Genomic DNA, 15,111 nt, shown 5'->3' with positions numbered 1-15,111 from the left:
GAAGAGGTTCCTGCTTTTTGTGGCTCCCTGGAGGAGCCCAACCGGAGGGCTGGGATTTGGCCCAGGGAAGAGCTCGTCTCTTCTGCTGACTTAACAAGAAGGTCTGGGACATAAAACCAGGTAAGTTGGGTGCACGGTAGACCCATAGGTCATTTTAGTAGTGGCCACAGGAGTTGCACAAAGTAGTTGCCATCTGCAGACTGGTTGGTAATTTGTGTGAAATGATTGGTAATATAGGGCAAGTCTAATGAACATATCACGGTTACAGTCCGTAGCAGTGATGTAGCTAATCCTCTGAGCAGGGTGGCTGGGAGTTTATTCTGCTCTACCTCTAACGTCCTTTCTTTAGATTGGGGCAAAAATAGTGGCCTAGTGTTTATTATGTGTACAGCTTTAGAACTTTCTTTTCTTTAGCCTTAATTTCGGTCCTCTAACATATCGAGTCCCACTGATTCCTGTAAACTTCTGTCAGGCCTTAGAGATACTACTTCTGACCATCTCACAAGAACAGCATTTGTTTAATGTTTCCTTTTATTTGTTAATTTTAACAGTGCAGATTTCTGTGGAGCAGAACAGTGATTTATTTCTTAATTTTTTTTTTTAAAGCTTATATTCCTTGTATTCCTGGGACCTGATGAGCTACTTTTAGGGGGTCTGGAGAATATGAGCAAAACTGGAATCTACAGTCGTTAACACCTCCAGTCAAAATATAAATCAAACAAGGTTGAGAACCAGTGGCTTGAATGTTCATGTCACCATTGCCAGCGTCATGATTACTGATTTGGAAATCTTGCTTTTACAGAATGGACTTCGATGATGAAGATGGGGAGGGGCCCAGCAAATTTTCAAGGTGAGCATTTACAAAGGGTTGGCCAGATCGCTGACTTCTTTCAGTGGAGAAAGACAGCTGTCTCGCTACTGGTGTTTTAAAGTCAATATGAATATGGGATGAAGAACTTGCCAACAATTTGACCTAAATTTTAGTTACTGTTTTTATTGACTTCCTCTGCAAATTAGGCATCATCCTCACAGAAATCTGCCTAATATGGTTATTGGCTTACAAAGCTGACTCTGTGTGTGTCATAATTTTGCTCTGCAGCTATGTCAAATGAGAAAATTTGTGATTTTTAGCTTATTATTTCAACTGCTGTAGATGAACTTTGGCTATTTGACATTGCTAAAGTTGTCTTTCTGCCACTGAAAATTTATTTTGAATTTATTTCGGCTGTTAACTGCTTGTTAAGACAATATGACAGATCCTAGAGGTGTGGATTGTTTTTTCTAAGATTAAAGCTCATTGTGTACTATCAGGTGTGACTGAATAGTAAAAATTGCCAAAATGTTAATTAACATGGAATATTCTAGACTACAAATGAAAACGGACATTAAACCATCATTGCCATTTTTTCACTTTTTATTTGGTCACACTGTTTGCATTTTTTCATTAGAAACCAAGCAGCGGCAGGGAGGTGTAGATCCTTGGAGGCCTACAGATAACTTCTGATGATCCATATTGTAACTGCAGCCCTGTAGCAGCCGCCATGCTCACACACAGCTGCCACTGTGGGGTTTTAACAAGATCTTCGTAGTCAGTCTGAAAGCGGAGTGTGCTGAAGATGTGCTGTAAAACTGTATCATAGGCTGCTGGACAAGACCAGTAGCACCCCTCGTTAGCTGATGTCGTTTACAGGAAGAATATTCCAGTCTCTGGTGTTAAAACTGGTGATCTGAGGGCTAGACCTCATGTTTGCTAGAAGATACCTGTTAAGGGAACAACATTTGTGACGGATGTGACCTGATTTGTGCCTGCGTAAGCGTCGGGGTTTTCTAGGCACAGTGGTGCATCTGCATTGGTCCGTCTCCATCCTGGCTTCAGTCCTCTAACATAGAGTCGCCACTGATTTCTGTAAACTTCTATCAGGCCTAAGAGATACTACTTCTGACCATCTCACAAGAACAGCATTTGCTTAATATTTCCTTTTATTTGTTAATGGTAACTTTCAAAGAACTTTCAAAAAACTTTTGAAGTTCGATGGTGAGGAAAGCCAATAGTTCCATTATTTTTATTGGAGAGGTGTGCCGTGCTTAGACTCAGTTGATTTTAGATGTCAGATCAAAATCTGATATTTGAATCTTAAATGCTGTGAAAACTCCAGATTGTTCTGCTTTTAGAGAGTACAGAAAAATGGTGCAGAGATGCTCAGGGCCATGCTCAGACATCCTCTTCTAGTTGTGCCGTCCTTTTAACATTTTTCCTATCTCTAAATTGCTCATGTGACTGATTGTCTTGGTTAGTGAGGAGCTACTATTTAAATGTTTAAGCTAACCCAGCTGTTTTTGACTGAAGTGCCTGAAGAAGCATGCAGGCAGAGAGGTCGGCTGGGAGACTGCAAGGGAGAAACCAGTAGTTGGAGGCAGTAACATCTTCAGCCCAACCAACCAGACAGGGATCAGTAGACAAGCCCCAGGCTAGCGGGAGCACAGGAGATAGCGGTGTTATTACGGTACTCCGCATGAGATAACACGCCTTGCTTCTCAGGGACTTCCAAGCCAGCTCAGGTATCTCTGCATGGCATCTCATCATCACGTGGAGGTGTATGCATGTACTTCTCGCATAATGGCATGTTGCCATTCCTCACTGAATCTGTCTTTTTGCTTAAAACGTTTTGGGTTCAGTCTGTTCTCTGGGCAGAGTCAAGTGGAAGAAAGTGGCATTTTCACTTGAATGTTGTGAGGGTGCTGGTGTTAAACACAGCGTAGAAAGAAATACAGCTCAAGTCTCACTTAAGCTTTCTCTTCAGAGTTGGAATAAGTCTTACTGGGGAAGGAAAATATGAAGCCTTACAGAGGAACTTACGTGGTTGGGATACTTAGAATTAGTTTTAATTTCTTTGCGAAAAAAAAAGAAAAAGTTAATTATTAGTTTTTTTTTAATAAAATAGATCCTGAATTATGCTGTATTACCTTTTTAGCTAATAGGTGGAAGCTTTGTAGCTTCACAGGCTCTGTTGTAATACAGAACACCATTTTGGAAAAGCTAATTCTAGTACAAAGTATCACTTGGCTCATCTTGAGCAGTAATAATATTCCATTCTAGAAAAGCCATTAGCCTTATTTTTGTATTTTGGAAAACCTACATTTCTCTTTTGAAACAAGCATTTTGGTTTCTCCAAAGTAAGATCTTTCTCAAAAAATGTTTCTTTTTGTAACTATTTTAGCAAAATCTAATTCTAGAGGAGTAGTACGTTGTTAGGAAAGGGAAAGGAGGAGCAGCATGTCACCTTTTAGTAAAATGTCATGTTTCTGCCTGTCTCTGGGACAACAGTTCAGAAACAGTGAAGCTTTAATCCTGTGGGGCAAAACTCCCATTGATCAGGATTTCCTCCATGAAGTTGCTGCCGATACACGGTGCGTACCTGTGTGGGCATCTAACTTCTGTTGATTTGAGTAGGAATGAGGTACCTGTTTACTTCTAGGGATTTAAGCCAGTTTTAATTTCACTTCTGTTTGCCCAGCAGTTTCATCTGCCTGACTGACTTTTGCCAGTCTTCCCAACAGACGGTACAGTGTCTGTACCTGCCGGAGCTTTATTTTGAAGGCGTCCTCATGTAGTGCGTTGCTCTGAAGCATGTGTCTCTGCCCTCCCATGGTATCTGTAGACCATCAGTGCCCTCTGCTGAGTGGAGCGAGTTGTGGTTGCAGTCTGGAAAAGATACAGCTCTTTCACTTCAACGTAGCAGTGAATATTTCATGGGCTCCTGTCGATAAAAGCTTAGTGGTGTTTTCTGTAATGGTGCTGGTTGCTAAGTTTCCCAAGCAATGAGTGTATGTCAAAGTGTTTGCATAAATCCACTGAAATGTGTCTCCAACTTTTTTAAATATACAAATGAAGCTTTTGAATTGGCATGGCTTGGAAGTTTCGTCAGTCTCTACATTTTCTTTGCTTTATCGTTCTCATGCCCTCGTTTTTCTTGCTGTTATTTGTAATAGTTTGCAGTTGTGAACCTCTTTGCTTTCTGCTGTGTGTTGACTATCATGCAGTGCCTGACCCTTGTGAACTTACTTACTATCTTTTGTTTCTAGGTATGATGGTGATCAAATCTCTGGTGATAAGGAAAAGTTTGCAAGGTAGGCGTGTTCTGTAGAGCTCTTCTGCTGAGAGGAAAAGAGGGGGATGATCCTGTCCAGAAAATCTCAGTAGGTGTGCCTTAGTTTAGAGAGCTGGTTATTTTGTTTCTAGGTGGGATAATCAAAGTACTGCTGACACAGAAAGGATGGCCAGGTAGGAAAAAGGAAAATCAAATATGATCTGCCCCCATTTTTATTTTACATGATGCCGTTCTGACTGATCAAAAGTCAGGAGGGTTGGCAGATCCAAAAATGCGTGAAATCAGAAATACTAACCCTGGACCTAAGTGGGTTTGGATCAGCTCCCACAGTCTTCCAAAATTTGATATCCCTCCAAAATTTCCGTATAAAACCAAAGTTAGAAGTGACAGAATTAGGACATAATTCTGTGTACATGTTTATGACTGCCAGGGTTCCTAGGGCAGACACTTTTGGAAGAGGAGCACAGCCCCTCAGTTTTAAGAGTTTAAATTTGAACTAGTTTCAGGACAGTTTCAGGGTTATGTTTGCTTGAACGTTTTCACGGCCAGTTGATGAACATACTGTTACTTTTTAGCTTTTGTGATCATAAATAGATGGGCTGTTGGATTCTTCCCTTTCTTCTCAGGAAGTTCTGCAGTCTTTTTATTTACTCTTTACAATGGTTGTTTTCAATGTTCAAGAGTATTAAAATACTTTAGTGGCAGACAATTTAGTATGTATTTTTAAATGTAAAATATATGTTGAATGTGTGTGTTCTCTCTCTTTTCTTGATCACCATTTCTGTGAAAATGCTGAACTCAGAACAAGCTTTCATCACGTAAAAATGCATTTTTCTTCCCCTTGTCCATATTTATCTGCATGTACCTGCTGACATGTGCACGCATGTGCTCTTACATACATGTGCACTGTCACACAAGCTGTTCTGCTTGTGTATGTGTATACGATCTAATGCCCGCAGGCACTGTTCTCTCCTACATCTGTGCAGACCCACACAAAGGCTGTTTATCAGCCATTTGAAACGGAAAGGTACACAATTACGGTGTTAGTGGATAATGACCTTAACCAAAGGACTGGCTGTAATTTACTGAATGACCATGGGCTATCACTGCACAGACCCACAGCTGGATTTCGTGAATATCAGTTAGTAAGTGTAGGAACAATAACTCTGCACATAGCCTTAACAAGTGGTATTTATGGAAATAGTGCCTCATGTGTACAAAACCTGTATGTGCAGGGACAGGATACACGTTTTGAAGCAGGGCAAGACCATGCATTCCTCTATTTCAGGAAGCCACATACTACAACTTGGATTGTTGCCTGCATTTGAAGAAAAGGCTCCCTTATTAAAAGTAGCCAAAAACTATGCCAAGCCTAGCTTCTACGTTCATGATCAGTCTTCATAACAGTCAGCTCCACAGAATGTTACGCTTTCTTTTAATGTTGTGTTATCGTACTGGTCAATGCTGGTGGACTCTCCAAGTGGTCACCTTTTCCGTCTTGTTGGATCAGCCAGCGATTCCACAAGAAAATGCCATGCACAGCTCATTGAAATCAGTGGAAGATGCTGCTTTGAAATCTGAACCATTATGTACCTGTTGTGTACTTGTGTTTAGGTGCCACCTGACAGGTACAGTATGGGAAAAATAAGTGCTAGGCACTCAAATGTTCTAGGTCCGCTTGGACCATTTCAGATGTATATATTGGTGTAATTCCTTGATAGTGACCAGGCAATGGTGATTTACAGTATGGGATAACTTAACTCCCAGATCTCCAGTTCTGAAAGATTTTGGTGACTGTCCATTTTGAGAATGCTGAAATGTGACTCACCACCTCAGTCATACGTTTGCTATAAAGGATGAGAACATTGGAGCTCAGCCCAAAGTGGGCAGCATCAAGTACGGTCATTGTTGTTTCCCTGCTGTGCTGGATTGTTCTCGAATATAAATCCTGTCCTATGTCTGACAAGCCAGATGTTTACTTGTTGTCTGTTGTACTCATGTTGTTTGTTTACTGTTTGTTTTTTGTTTTTTTTTGTATGTACCGTTATACCATGTATGGTCCCAGTCCTGCAGTCTGATCCTGTAGGCATGTAGTGCCTCCCTACAGGGATGCGGGACGTTCCACACAGCGTTACAGGGCTGGAGGGAGATCAGTGTTGTCGCTGAGTGTGATTTTTTTGTAAGTCAGCACTGACACTTACTACTGACCCAATCCAGCTGTTAGTGAGAGATTTCCTCTAAAACAGACCTTTCATAAGCAGATCCAACACCTTGAGCGAGGACTGGAAGCTGTGAGATGCATCACATCTCTTGCAAACTGGGGAGTTTGGCTGGAGTTGGCAGTTGTCGGTTCCTCATATCTTTCTATTTCATTTTTTTGTCCTTAAAGCAAAGGAGGTTAAACTGGTTAAGAAATTAAGGCCAGAAGCCAATAGCTAGAAATACAGATTCTTTTCACAGCTATGGGCGAATCATATTTATCCTTCTGTGGCCTGGATTTTCTGTCTATAAACTGAGGGATAATAGTACTTAGCTTTGTAAAGCACTTTGCTCTCCTGGGGTGAAAACAGCAAAACAAGTGTGAAGTATTGTGATTTGTTACCTCCAATTGAAATACTTACACTGCTTTTCTGTTGGTTTGGTGTTTCTTCAAATGTTCAGGGAAAATCATAGTGAAATTGAGAGACGCAGGAGAAATAAGATGACCCAGTACATCACCGAACTGTCTGATATGGTACCCACTTGTAGCGCGTTGGCTCGTAAACCTGACAAGCTGACAATTCTTCGGATGGCTGTTTCACACATGAAGTCAATGAGGGGCACTGGAAACAAATCTACTGATGGAGCTTACAAGCCATCATTCCTTACGGAGCAGGTAGACTTTTTTCAAATGTCTGTTTTGTCTGGTTTGTGGTCTCAAATGATGTGAGGAAGTGCTGAGAGGAGTAGAGTCTTGGCTTGATCCTTTGCAGTTGTGTAGTAACTGGTACAAGCTACATATCCAAGAAGTGAATACGGATCTTAACTGTGTGACACATCCCTCTCTGAAGCAGCGGAATTGGTGTTTTTATCATGGAGATCTGTCCATCTGAAAAGCCAGTCACTTGCTGTCTCTCGTCATTGGAAAGGAGTTTTCACTGCCAGAACTGGGTTCTTCTCGTTCTAACAAAGATTCTCTAAAATAGGTAACAATTAGTCTGGAAAGACCTGCCTCTCCCTCCTGGATTTAGAGGAAGGTTAAAAACATTGTTTGGTTGTAATGCCTAAGTTCCCAGCAGCTGAACTGGGCAGAGATGAATCCCATCTATACTGGCTGAGGGGCTTCCTGGGTTATATTTTTTGATGGAAGAAGGAAGATGCATCCAGTGCTGGAAGGAAGACTGTGTTTAACTGAGTGCGCTGGAAATTCCTACCACCTTCATTGTTTTTGAAGTCCTATGGGTGTAATGTGCATTTTTGTGGTCTGAACGATTTAAGCACTTACACATGTAAGTTACGGCTAGAGGCGATGCTTCTTTCTAGTAGAGAAAAAACAGCTGCCACTGACCCCTCAGTGTTCACGTCTCTACTTACTCTGGCTTTCCTGAGGGGTGTTTCTGGAGGGACTGTGCCATTCAGCTGGTCATTTGTAGGGCACCCTCGTCACTTCTCATTATAACTTTAGGGTTTTTCTGAACCTTGCAGAATGACAGAGTTTATCTTCATCTTTGTTAATAATGTATGCAAAACAGGTCTCATTATGCTCTGTATAGTGCAGCTAGCTATGCAGTGGGGTTATTTATTTAGTAAGTGGTTCAGAATTAATGTGCTTTCTCTACATTAAAGAAGCTGGTGGTCTGTAAAGTGTTTCTTGAGATGAGTTATCCATTTTTTTAGTAGGATTTACCAGCTTGTGATCCTCACCTCATCAGCTGATATCTGCCACTTGCACACTAGCCGTGCTGAGCTGTCTAACCTGGAATGGGCCTCAGATTGTCCAAAGCTCTCTGTCTGAGTTCCAGATGCAGGATCTTAGCAAGCTCTGGTGGTCACTGGAGCCGCCAAGCAAAGGCCATTCGAGCTTGTTTCCCAGAAATTGGAGTGGCAGTTGTCATCCTTTCCCATGAGAGGTTTTTGAGCTCTTGCTAAGCAAAGTCTGTGTCATGCGTGCAAACAGCTGCTTGCCTGTGCAGTTCAAGGTATTGGGAGCCTAGACCCAGTGTCCGAAAGCGAGGGACAGGAACACCTTGCTTTAAAGGCCGGCGGTCCCCCCTCCAGTCCCAGGTGGGCTTGGGGCTCAGGATGCTGCCTCTCAGGTGGATGTGTGGCTGTCTCAGGACAGAAGCACCCAGGATGACGAGCAGGGCACCATGTAAAGAAAAGGCCAAAGACAGGGGTGTTCCAGACCCTTTGGATCTCTGTGGCTTCATATTCAAAGGCTGAAAAAGGGAAGCAAGAAGTGATACAACCTTCTTGTGTAGTGACTCGGGCCCCTTGATGGAGGGGAGGCTGAGGATGCCTGTCCTTGCTCCCGTTGCGCTTTCTGCCTTTTAGCCAATGACTGTTTAATTTACAAACAGAGCTCATCCGGAGGGGAAAAAATAACCCCAAACACCAAACCAGAAAGACTTGTTGGTTTCTTTCCAGTTGAATTCTCCAGAACATTTAATTAAGGAATGAGTTTGCCATATGAGTTATAGCTGTTCATTTCCTCTGTATGTACTCCGAAATAACCTTTTTTTTTAATGTTAGATGCCTATCACACAATATGCAGTATGTTTTAGTTACTTAATTTTCCTAAAGTGCATTGAGATCACCAGATGAAAGGCAATAAAGGAAATCAAAGTGTTGTTTTTTTATTACGATCAGCAATTTATGGCTTGCTGAAAGTTTGGTTGTGTTGTTACATCAATACTACAGTGAAATTTTCGGCCTAGGTTGCGATCAGCTACAAAGATCACAAGAAAACAATATTCTTTGGCAGTGACAGATATGTTATTTAATTCCCTTTTCTTGCTGACATTCTAATCAAATCCTTTCTTTGGAAGGAACTGAAACATCTTATCCTGGAGGCTGCAGATGGGTTCCTGTTTGTAGTTGCAGCTGAGACGGGAAGAGTGATCTACGTATCAGATTCTGTGACTCCTGTGCTGAACCAGCCACAGTCGGAATGGTTTGGCAGCACTTTGTACGAACAGGTTCATCCAGACGACGTGGAAAAGCTGCGAGAGCAACTATGTACATCTGAAAACTCTATGACAGGTCAGATATGTCTGGTTCTGTGTGTTATGGATCCCTGCAGAGTTTTTCTGACGTTCAAAATGCCTGGTCTAAAAATCTGATAAAAATGAAATGCAGCAAGATTAAACTGCATTTGCTTGCAGGCAGTACAGTAATATAAATCTTATTTTGCATGATTACATTTTGTCTCCTATTTGTTTGACTTCAGTCAAACCATCTTCATGTAGTTCTGCATTCAAACTTCTAGCTTGGTTTGGAATCTGGATTGTTTTCGGGCTTGGTCTGGAAATCTAGATTGTTTTCATTTCATCCTCAATGAACTTGTGACTTTACAAATATGTGTTTCTTTAGGGCAGTGTTTATTTTGAAGGCAAGAATCATACTTTAGACTTTTCCATTTTCATAAAAGTTCTGTGCGGTTTGTTAACGGGAATCCTGGGGAAAAAAATCCAGTGTTTGGCAGCTGAAAATCCAGTGGATTTTGAACAGGAGGCTTGCTCCTGTAGCAGTGGTGTAAGATAGCTGTAAGTTGACTACCTACCATTTTCCACATAAAACTAAACCATATTAATATCTTCAGTATAACTCTGGCTTTTACAGTTGTTCATGCTCAAGACTGCCAGTAGGAAACTGCCCTTGTCTCTAGTAGGATACGTGTGTGTTTGAGCTATGAGAATTAGCTAAATCCGGTTTTAACTCAAACTTGGAAAGGAGGAAACCCAACTTCTCTTTTTATTCTTCCACATAGTATGTTTATAGCTAAAGGAAAAAAGCTAGGGCAAAATATTTTAGCAAAATCCTGATCCATGCAAAAGTCACGTAATTTCTCCTTGCTTTAGTAATTCAGAATTCTGACCTGGTTTGCTGGAAGTTCTGTTGTGTTTCATAACTCAAAGGACAGTGATCCAGTTTTGAGTGAACCTGCGCACTGTTTACAGCTTCCATGTCAAAACAGTGCCAAATTCATGATTTCCTGTGGTTTTAATGTGATGTGGTTTTGGCAGAGCTTTCGTGTATTCAAATTGGAAACTCAAAGCAAAAGTGTGTGGTGAAAATCCAGATGGATCGAAACCAAGTGAACAGTTAGGGGAACCTGTACAGAGCAAAACAGCTGAGTTTCACACCACGAGACCTGGAAAAGAGCACAACCTCTGTTTTTATTATGTAGCATGTAATGCATTTTAACGTACGTACCATCTTCCTCCAAGAAACAAATACTCCAGAGCCTCAGTGAACAGTCATGTTTTGACTTCCAAAGTGCTCAGCTGTGGGGCTTAACCTGCTCAAACTAGAGCAGGACTAGACAAACGCAGAGCACTTCTGAAAAACCAACTCTTTTTTTTTTTTTCTTCCGGTTTTAACTATGTGCTTTTCTTTCACACTGAATGCATCTGTAGCCAGTGGAAAGAGAAGTTCAAATAATAGTATTTATAGGGCTGAATCTCTTCCCCGCCTGACTCTTCTGGAGTTGTCAGGTTGACACAGAAGGCCTGTAAATCTGCTGTACAAGAACAGTTGAACATTTTCACAGTGTGAGGAAAACATCAGCCTGTTTAGAGCCAGGGTAGCCTGCTTAGCTACACCCCTTAAGGTGCAGAGGCAGGCTGGATGTAGAGGGGTGCTTTTTAGGGGCTGGAGAGTGTGTGTAGTTACAACTGTTCCAAGCAAGTGCAAGTAAGAACAGTGCATAATTGGTCCTAACTATATGGGGCACATTGTGCGAGTTTTCCTTTTCAAAGTTACTGTGCTTACATGTACAGTGCAGTTTTTGGGGCAGCTGAACATCTCGCGAGGCATAAACACAATCATCAGTCTGCTTCTGAATCGTTGTATGTACATCATCTCTTGTAAGATCATCACAGCACAGATTTTTAACCTATCTGCTGCATTTTTCTAGCCTTTTAAGAAAATTAGCATAAAGCAACTGACATCATAATATAATCCTGCTCTTTGAGTAGTTTTGTTTTAAAGATGTGACTGGTGAAGTACATTTAGTTAGGATACTAGTAGTTTTGTCAGTCTGTGGAGCATATAGATAAACACAAAACTCTAGATTTGTTGTATTAAGCTTGCATTTCCTTGACTCTCTACGGTACCGTTAGAGGAGCAGTCCTCTATAAGGACTGTCAGTCCAGCATCTATTTGCTGATAAACAGCATGCAGCAGGACTTTAACAGCATCACCCTCGCTCCTTGGAGGTACCTTTCTGGGAGCAAGGTGGTTATAGAGTCCGTCCAACCACTTACACTTTCCTTCCTGTAACACAAACCATATTGAGAGTAGCAGCTTTGTAACAGGTAGGAGCAAAATGAAATATTGCAGTGAACAGAAAGAACGGGTACCTTAGTGACATTTTAAAAGAAGTCCAGCGGACAAATGCACTTCCTTTAAGTCAATGTTTATCGAACCATTTGGGCAGCCCCCAATTCTCTCTTGGCTTTCCAAAGTTATGTTTAATGCAGAACAAAGGGCAAAGCAGAGCTTGAAAGAGATGCAAACCGCAAGCCAGCCAGCTGTGTTTGACATTTTTCCTGCTCAAAGTGAAGTTCACTGCAAGCAGCAGGAAAATCCTCATCTTTCAGTGACCTCTGGCTGTCGAGCACAGGATCTGCTTAGGGAAGAGATTTACAGATGAAAATGTAATGATATGTTAAGATTTTTAATTTTGCTCTCTTCCTCATCTTCTCAGGGTCTGTTTTCTCAACCCTATAACCTTCTCCTTTAGCCCTAGAGCTGGGGAAGCAATGACAACATCTTGACAAAGGAGAAGCTTCACTTGCCTTGCATCAGATCAGAGCAATGTCCTTTGGTTACATTGTTTGTCCTGTTACAAGCGCTGATCATTAGCGCTGCATTGCTGGGGTTTTCCCAGCACCTCTGAGCAATCCTGCTACCCAGAGAAGCTGCTCCAGACCCCGAGGACTTGGGAGGCTGCCACTGCCAAAGGGCAGCGACAGAGAATACGCCAGTGGAGAAAGCAGGCTCCCTCTCACATTTCTGCCTCAGGAATAAGGCTGGGACTGGGGCTGTGGTTGCATGAGCATTTCTTTGGCAGTCACACCAGCTTATGCAATCGTCACCTCATCTCACCCTCTCCTCCTTTGGCATTTATGTGGTACTACAATGAGTCACATTAAGGGGGCTGGCCCAGCCGAAAGCTAAGCTAGGCAGAAAAAAACCCCTTAGTTTTGGTAGAGGCAGCTTTTTGACCCATCTTACCATAGTGTTGCTTGAACTCTTGTGCTACCACCAAGGAGAAGCAAGGAGTGAACAGTTAAGGGTAAGGGGAGGACAGGACTTCAGGAGCGGTAAAACCATATGCCAGGTCGAAGTGGCTGTTTAACTCTGGCTGTAGTGTACTTGGGGAGTTAATGGCTTGCTCTATTTTTAACTCTCAGGATATGGAGAAAGATGGATAGTTTCTACTCCATTTTATATCCTTGGAGATTTTATTCCCTGGAAATGGAACAATTGTCTTCTTGTTTATTGTACATTAATTGCTAACACATTGTAGCAACAGGAAAGCTGAACAACGAAGTATATGTGTAGTTTGAAATGCTCTAGAAAAGACAGCAGCTAAGACTTTGATAGCAACAGATAGTGCTCCCAAGAAGTCTTTACATGCGTCATGGGCATGATTAATCAGATTGGGGCAGATATTCAGAGTAATAATTTATTTTCCCTGTTTGTTCTTGGAAATCTGCAGATGAGAAAACAAATCACTTCAAATACGACTGACGATCAGATCCCACAGCAGGATCCATTTGCAAAGACCTCTTTGCCCTTAGGATGCACTGATGAAACTTGATGGATGTTGGGTTATTACATATAGCTAAGGCAAGGCAGAGAGCAGCATATGTAATTCCATCTGTGACACAAAGCCTCCTCAGGACGTTCAGGTTCAGAAGGAGTCCTTGAGAACTCTTTTAGTTGAGCAGTTAAGGGGTGCTGAAACTGCGGACCTGTGACAGCAAGAAAATTATGAGAACCAGAACCTCTACAGCTTTAATTTTCAAGAGATTTTAAAATGATTAAGTCAATTTACTTGATAGCTGAAAAAGATTAATTGAGGTTACTTCTGGACAGAGCTTGTATGCCAAGTTTAATCTTGGCATGATATTTTATTGTCATATTTTATAAGTACAAAAAAGTAGAACTTTGATGGAAATGATGACTGACCACAGCAAAAGTTGAGCTGATAGGTACATTTTTAGAAGAAAAGACCAGTGTGTGACAATTTGCTGTGGTTCATGAATATTACGGAAACATTACTCTGTGTTATACAAGCAGGGATTTGGATTGGGGAACCTGTCTTTTGGAACCTTCAAATAATATGTTATCTTGCAGTGATGATTTCAGCATATGCAGTTTTCGGTCTGACTGCAAAGCTTTCTGTTACCAAGCACAGTTTGTAGACACAGCCACAAAATCCAGATGCTGTAGATAAGGCCAATTGTCTGTAAAAATGAGAAAAATAGTGTTCAACTCAAAAGAGGGCAGTGCCAGAGACCAGTGGAGAAGCGAAGTAAAGCTTTCCATGGCACTGAACAGATGGTAAGTGCTCAGGAAATGGTAAATAACCACGTGAAAGAGATTAGGAATAACTTCTCTCTGCAACCGATACTCTTCCTGAAAATCCAGCTTTTTCTAGTGTGACCTGTCTTAGACTACCATGTCTGTTTTGCAGCTCTGATTTCTGCATGATCTTTCCTGGAAGAAAGGGAATTCTTCTCATACAGATAGCCAGCCAGTGAATGCAAATGTGACTCTCTTTCATGATCACTGTTTTGAATTCTGACTTCAGTGAATGGTTTAGGAGAGACTCCAACTGATACGGAGAAGAGCTGGATGAGAGTCCTGTTTGGCTTCACGCGCAAAATTCTCCGAAGAAATTCAGAGAATAGCTTGAGGCATGACCAGAAACTCAGCCCTGGCAAATATGATTCTGTTATGCCTTAAATGTCATCACAGTAACTGTAAAACTCATGTCTAATGAAAAAGTAATATATTATCAAAGCATTTAATTAATGGGATGACTTCTGCACTATGTCAGCAAACCGGGGAGCTTCTCATCATGTAGTTGAAAATTGGATCAGCCTATTTATTAAAAAAAAAGGGGGGGGGTGTAAAAAAAAGTCTGTTTTAGGTATTGGTGCCAAAAATTTTATACCAAAAATGTATTATCAGCTGCTCTGTCTTCCCTGTGTCTTTTATAGAAATTAAGATACTTGCCAAAGATGGATACTTTTCTACCCAGAGCTCTTTGTCGAGAGAAGTGTGTCCTTGCTGAGACAGTTGAAAAAACAAGGAGCTGTAGTAAAGCTCCTTTGGGACTTTTTTCTCTAGCCTTTGGTTCTGAAGAGCACATTTATCGGAGGTTTATGCGTCAGGAAGGTACTTTGCGTGTAAAGGGCTGTTTCAGCTGACTTGATTTCTTTTTTACTTCTGTCTGTGAACTCTTTTAAGTATATCAACCCTAAAGAACCATCTGTCTCTGAAACGTGCCCAGCCCAGCAGTTTAGAAGTCAGAGTACAGAGAATTAAAAACAGATCTCAGTATTTTAGATCTTCGCATCTTAGCACAGGATGACTGACCTAGTAAGACCATTGGGCTCTGGGCAGGTGGCAAATGAGTTCTAGAATTTTTTGTTTATACAGGGAGTTAATAGCTACTTGTGCTTTTTATCACAGGATAAAACAGTGGTTCATCATCAGTTGTTTTCACTGAATGACCATGGAATGTAGCAACCTGTAGGGTGAAGACGTGCAGGCATCTGGTAAA

General features: G+C 41.5%; 1 protein-coding gene across 7 annotated transcripts in view; it reads left to right on the top strand.

The window, feature by feature from the left end:
- Positions 1–15,111, top strand: part of ARNT2 (aryl hydrocarbon receptor nuclear translocator 2) — a 106,135-nt gene that overhangs the window by 31,827 nt on the left and 59,197 nt on the right. For 6 of the 7 annotated variants that reach the window (XM_075431477.1, XM_075431479.1, XM_075431480.1 and 3 more), the window contains exons 3-6: positions 803–850; positions 4,084–4,128; positions 6,771–6,984; positions 9,137–9,350. In XM_075431477.1, coding sequence (XP_075287592.1) covers positions 803–850; positions 4,084–4,128; positions 6,771–6,984; positions 9,137–9,350 — 521 coding nt within the window. The remainder of the gene's footprint in view (positions 1–802; positions 851–4,083; positions 4,129–6,770; positions 6,985–9,136; positions 9,351–15,111) is intronic. The other variant, XM_075431476.1, reaches the window with a different exon arrangement.

This window comes from Opisthocomus hoazin, chromosome 10 (assembly GCF_030867145.1).
Source record: "Opisthocomus hoazin isolate bOpiHoa1 chromosome 10, bOpiHoa1.hap1, whole genome shotgun sequence".
NCBI lineage: Eukaryota > Metazoa > Chordata > Aves > Opisthocomiformes > Opisthocomidae > Opisthocomus > Opisthocomus hoazin.
This window is presented reverse-complemented; position numbering and strand designations above follow the sequence as displayed.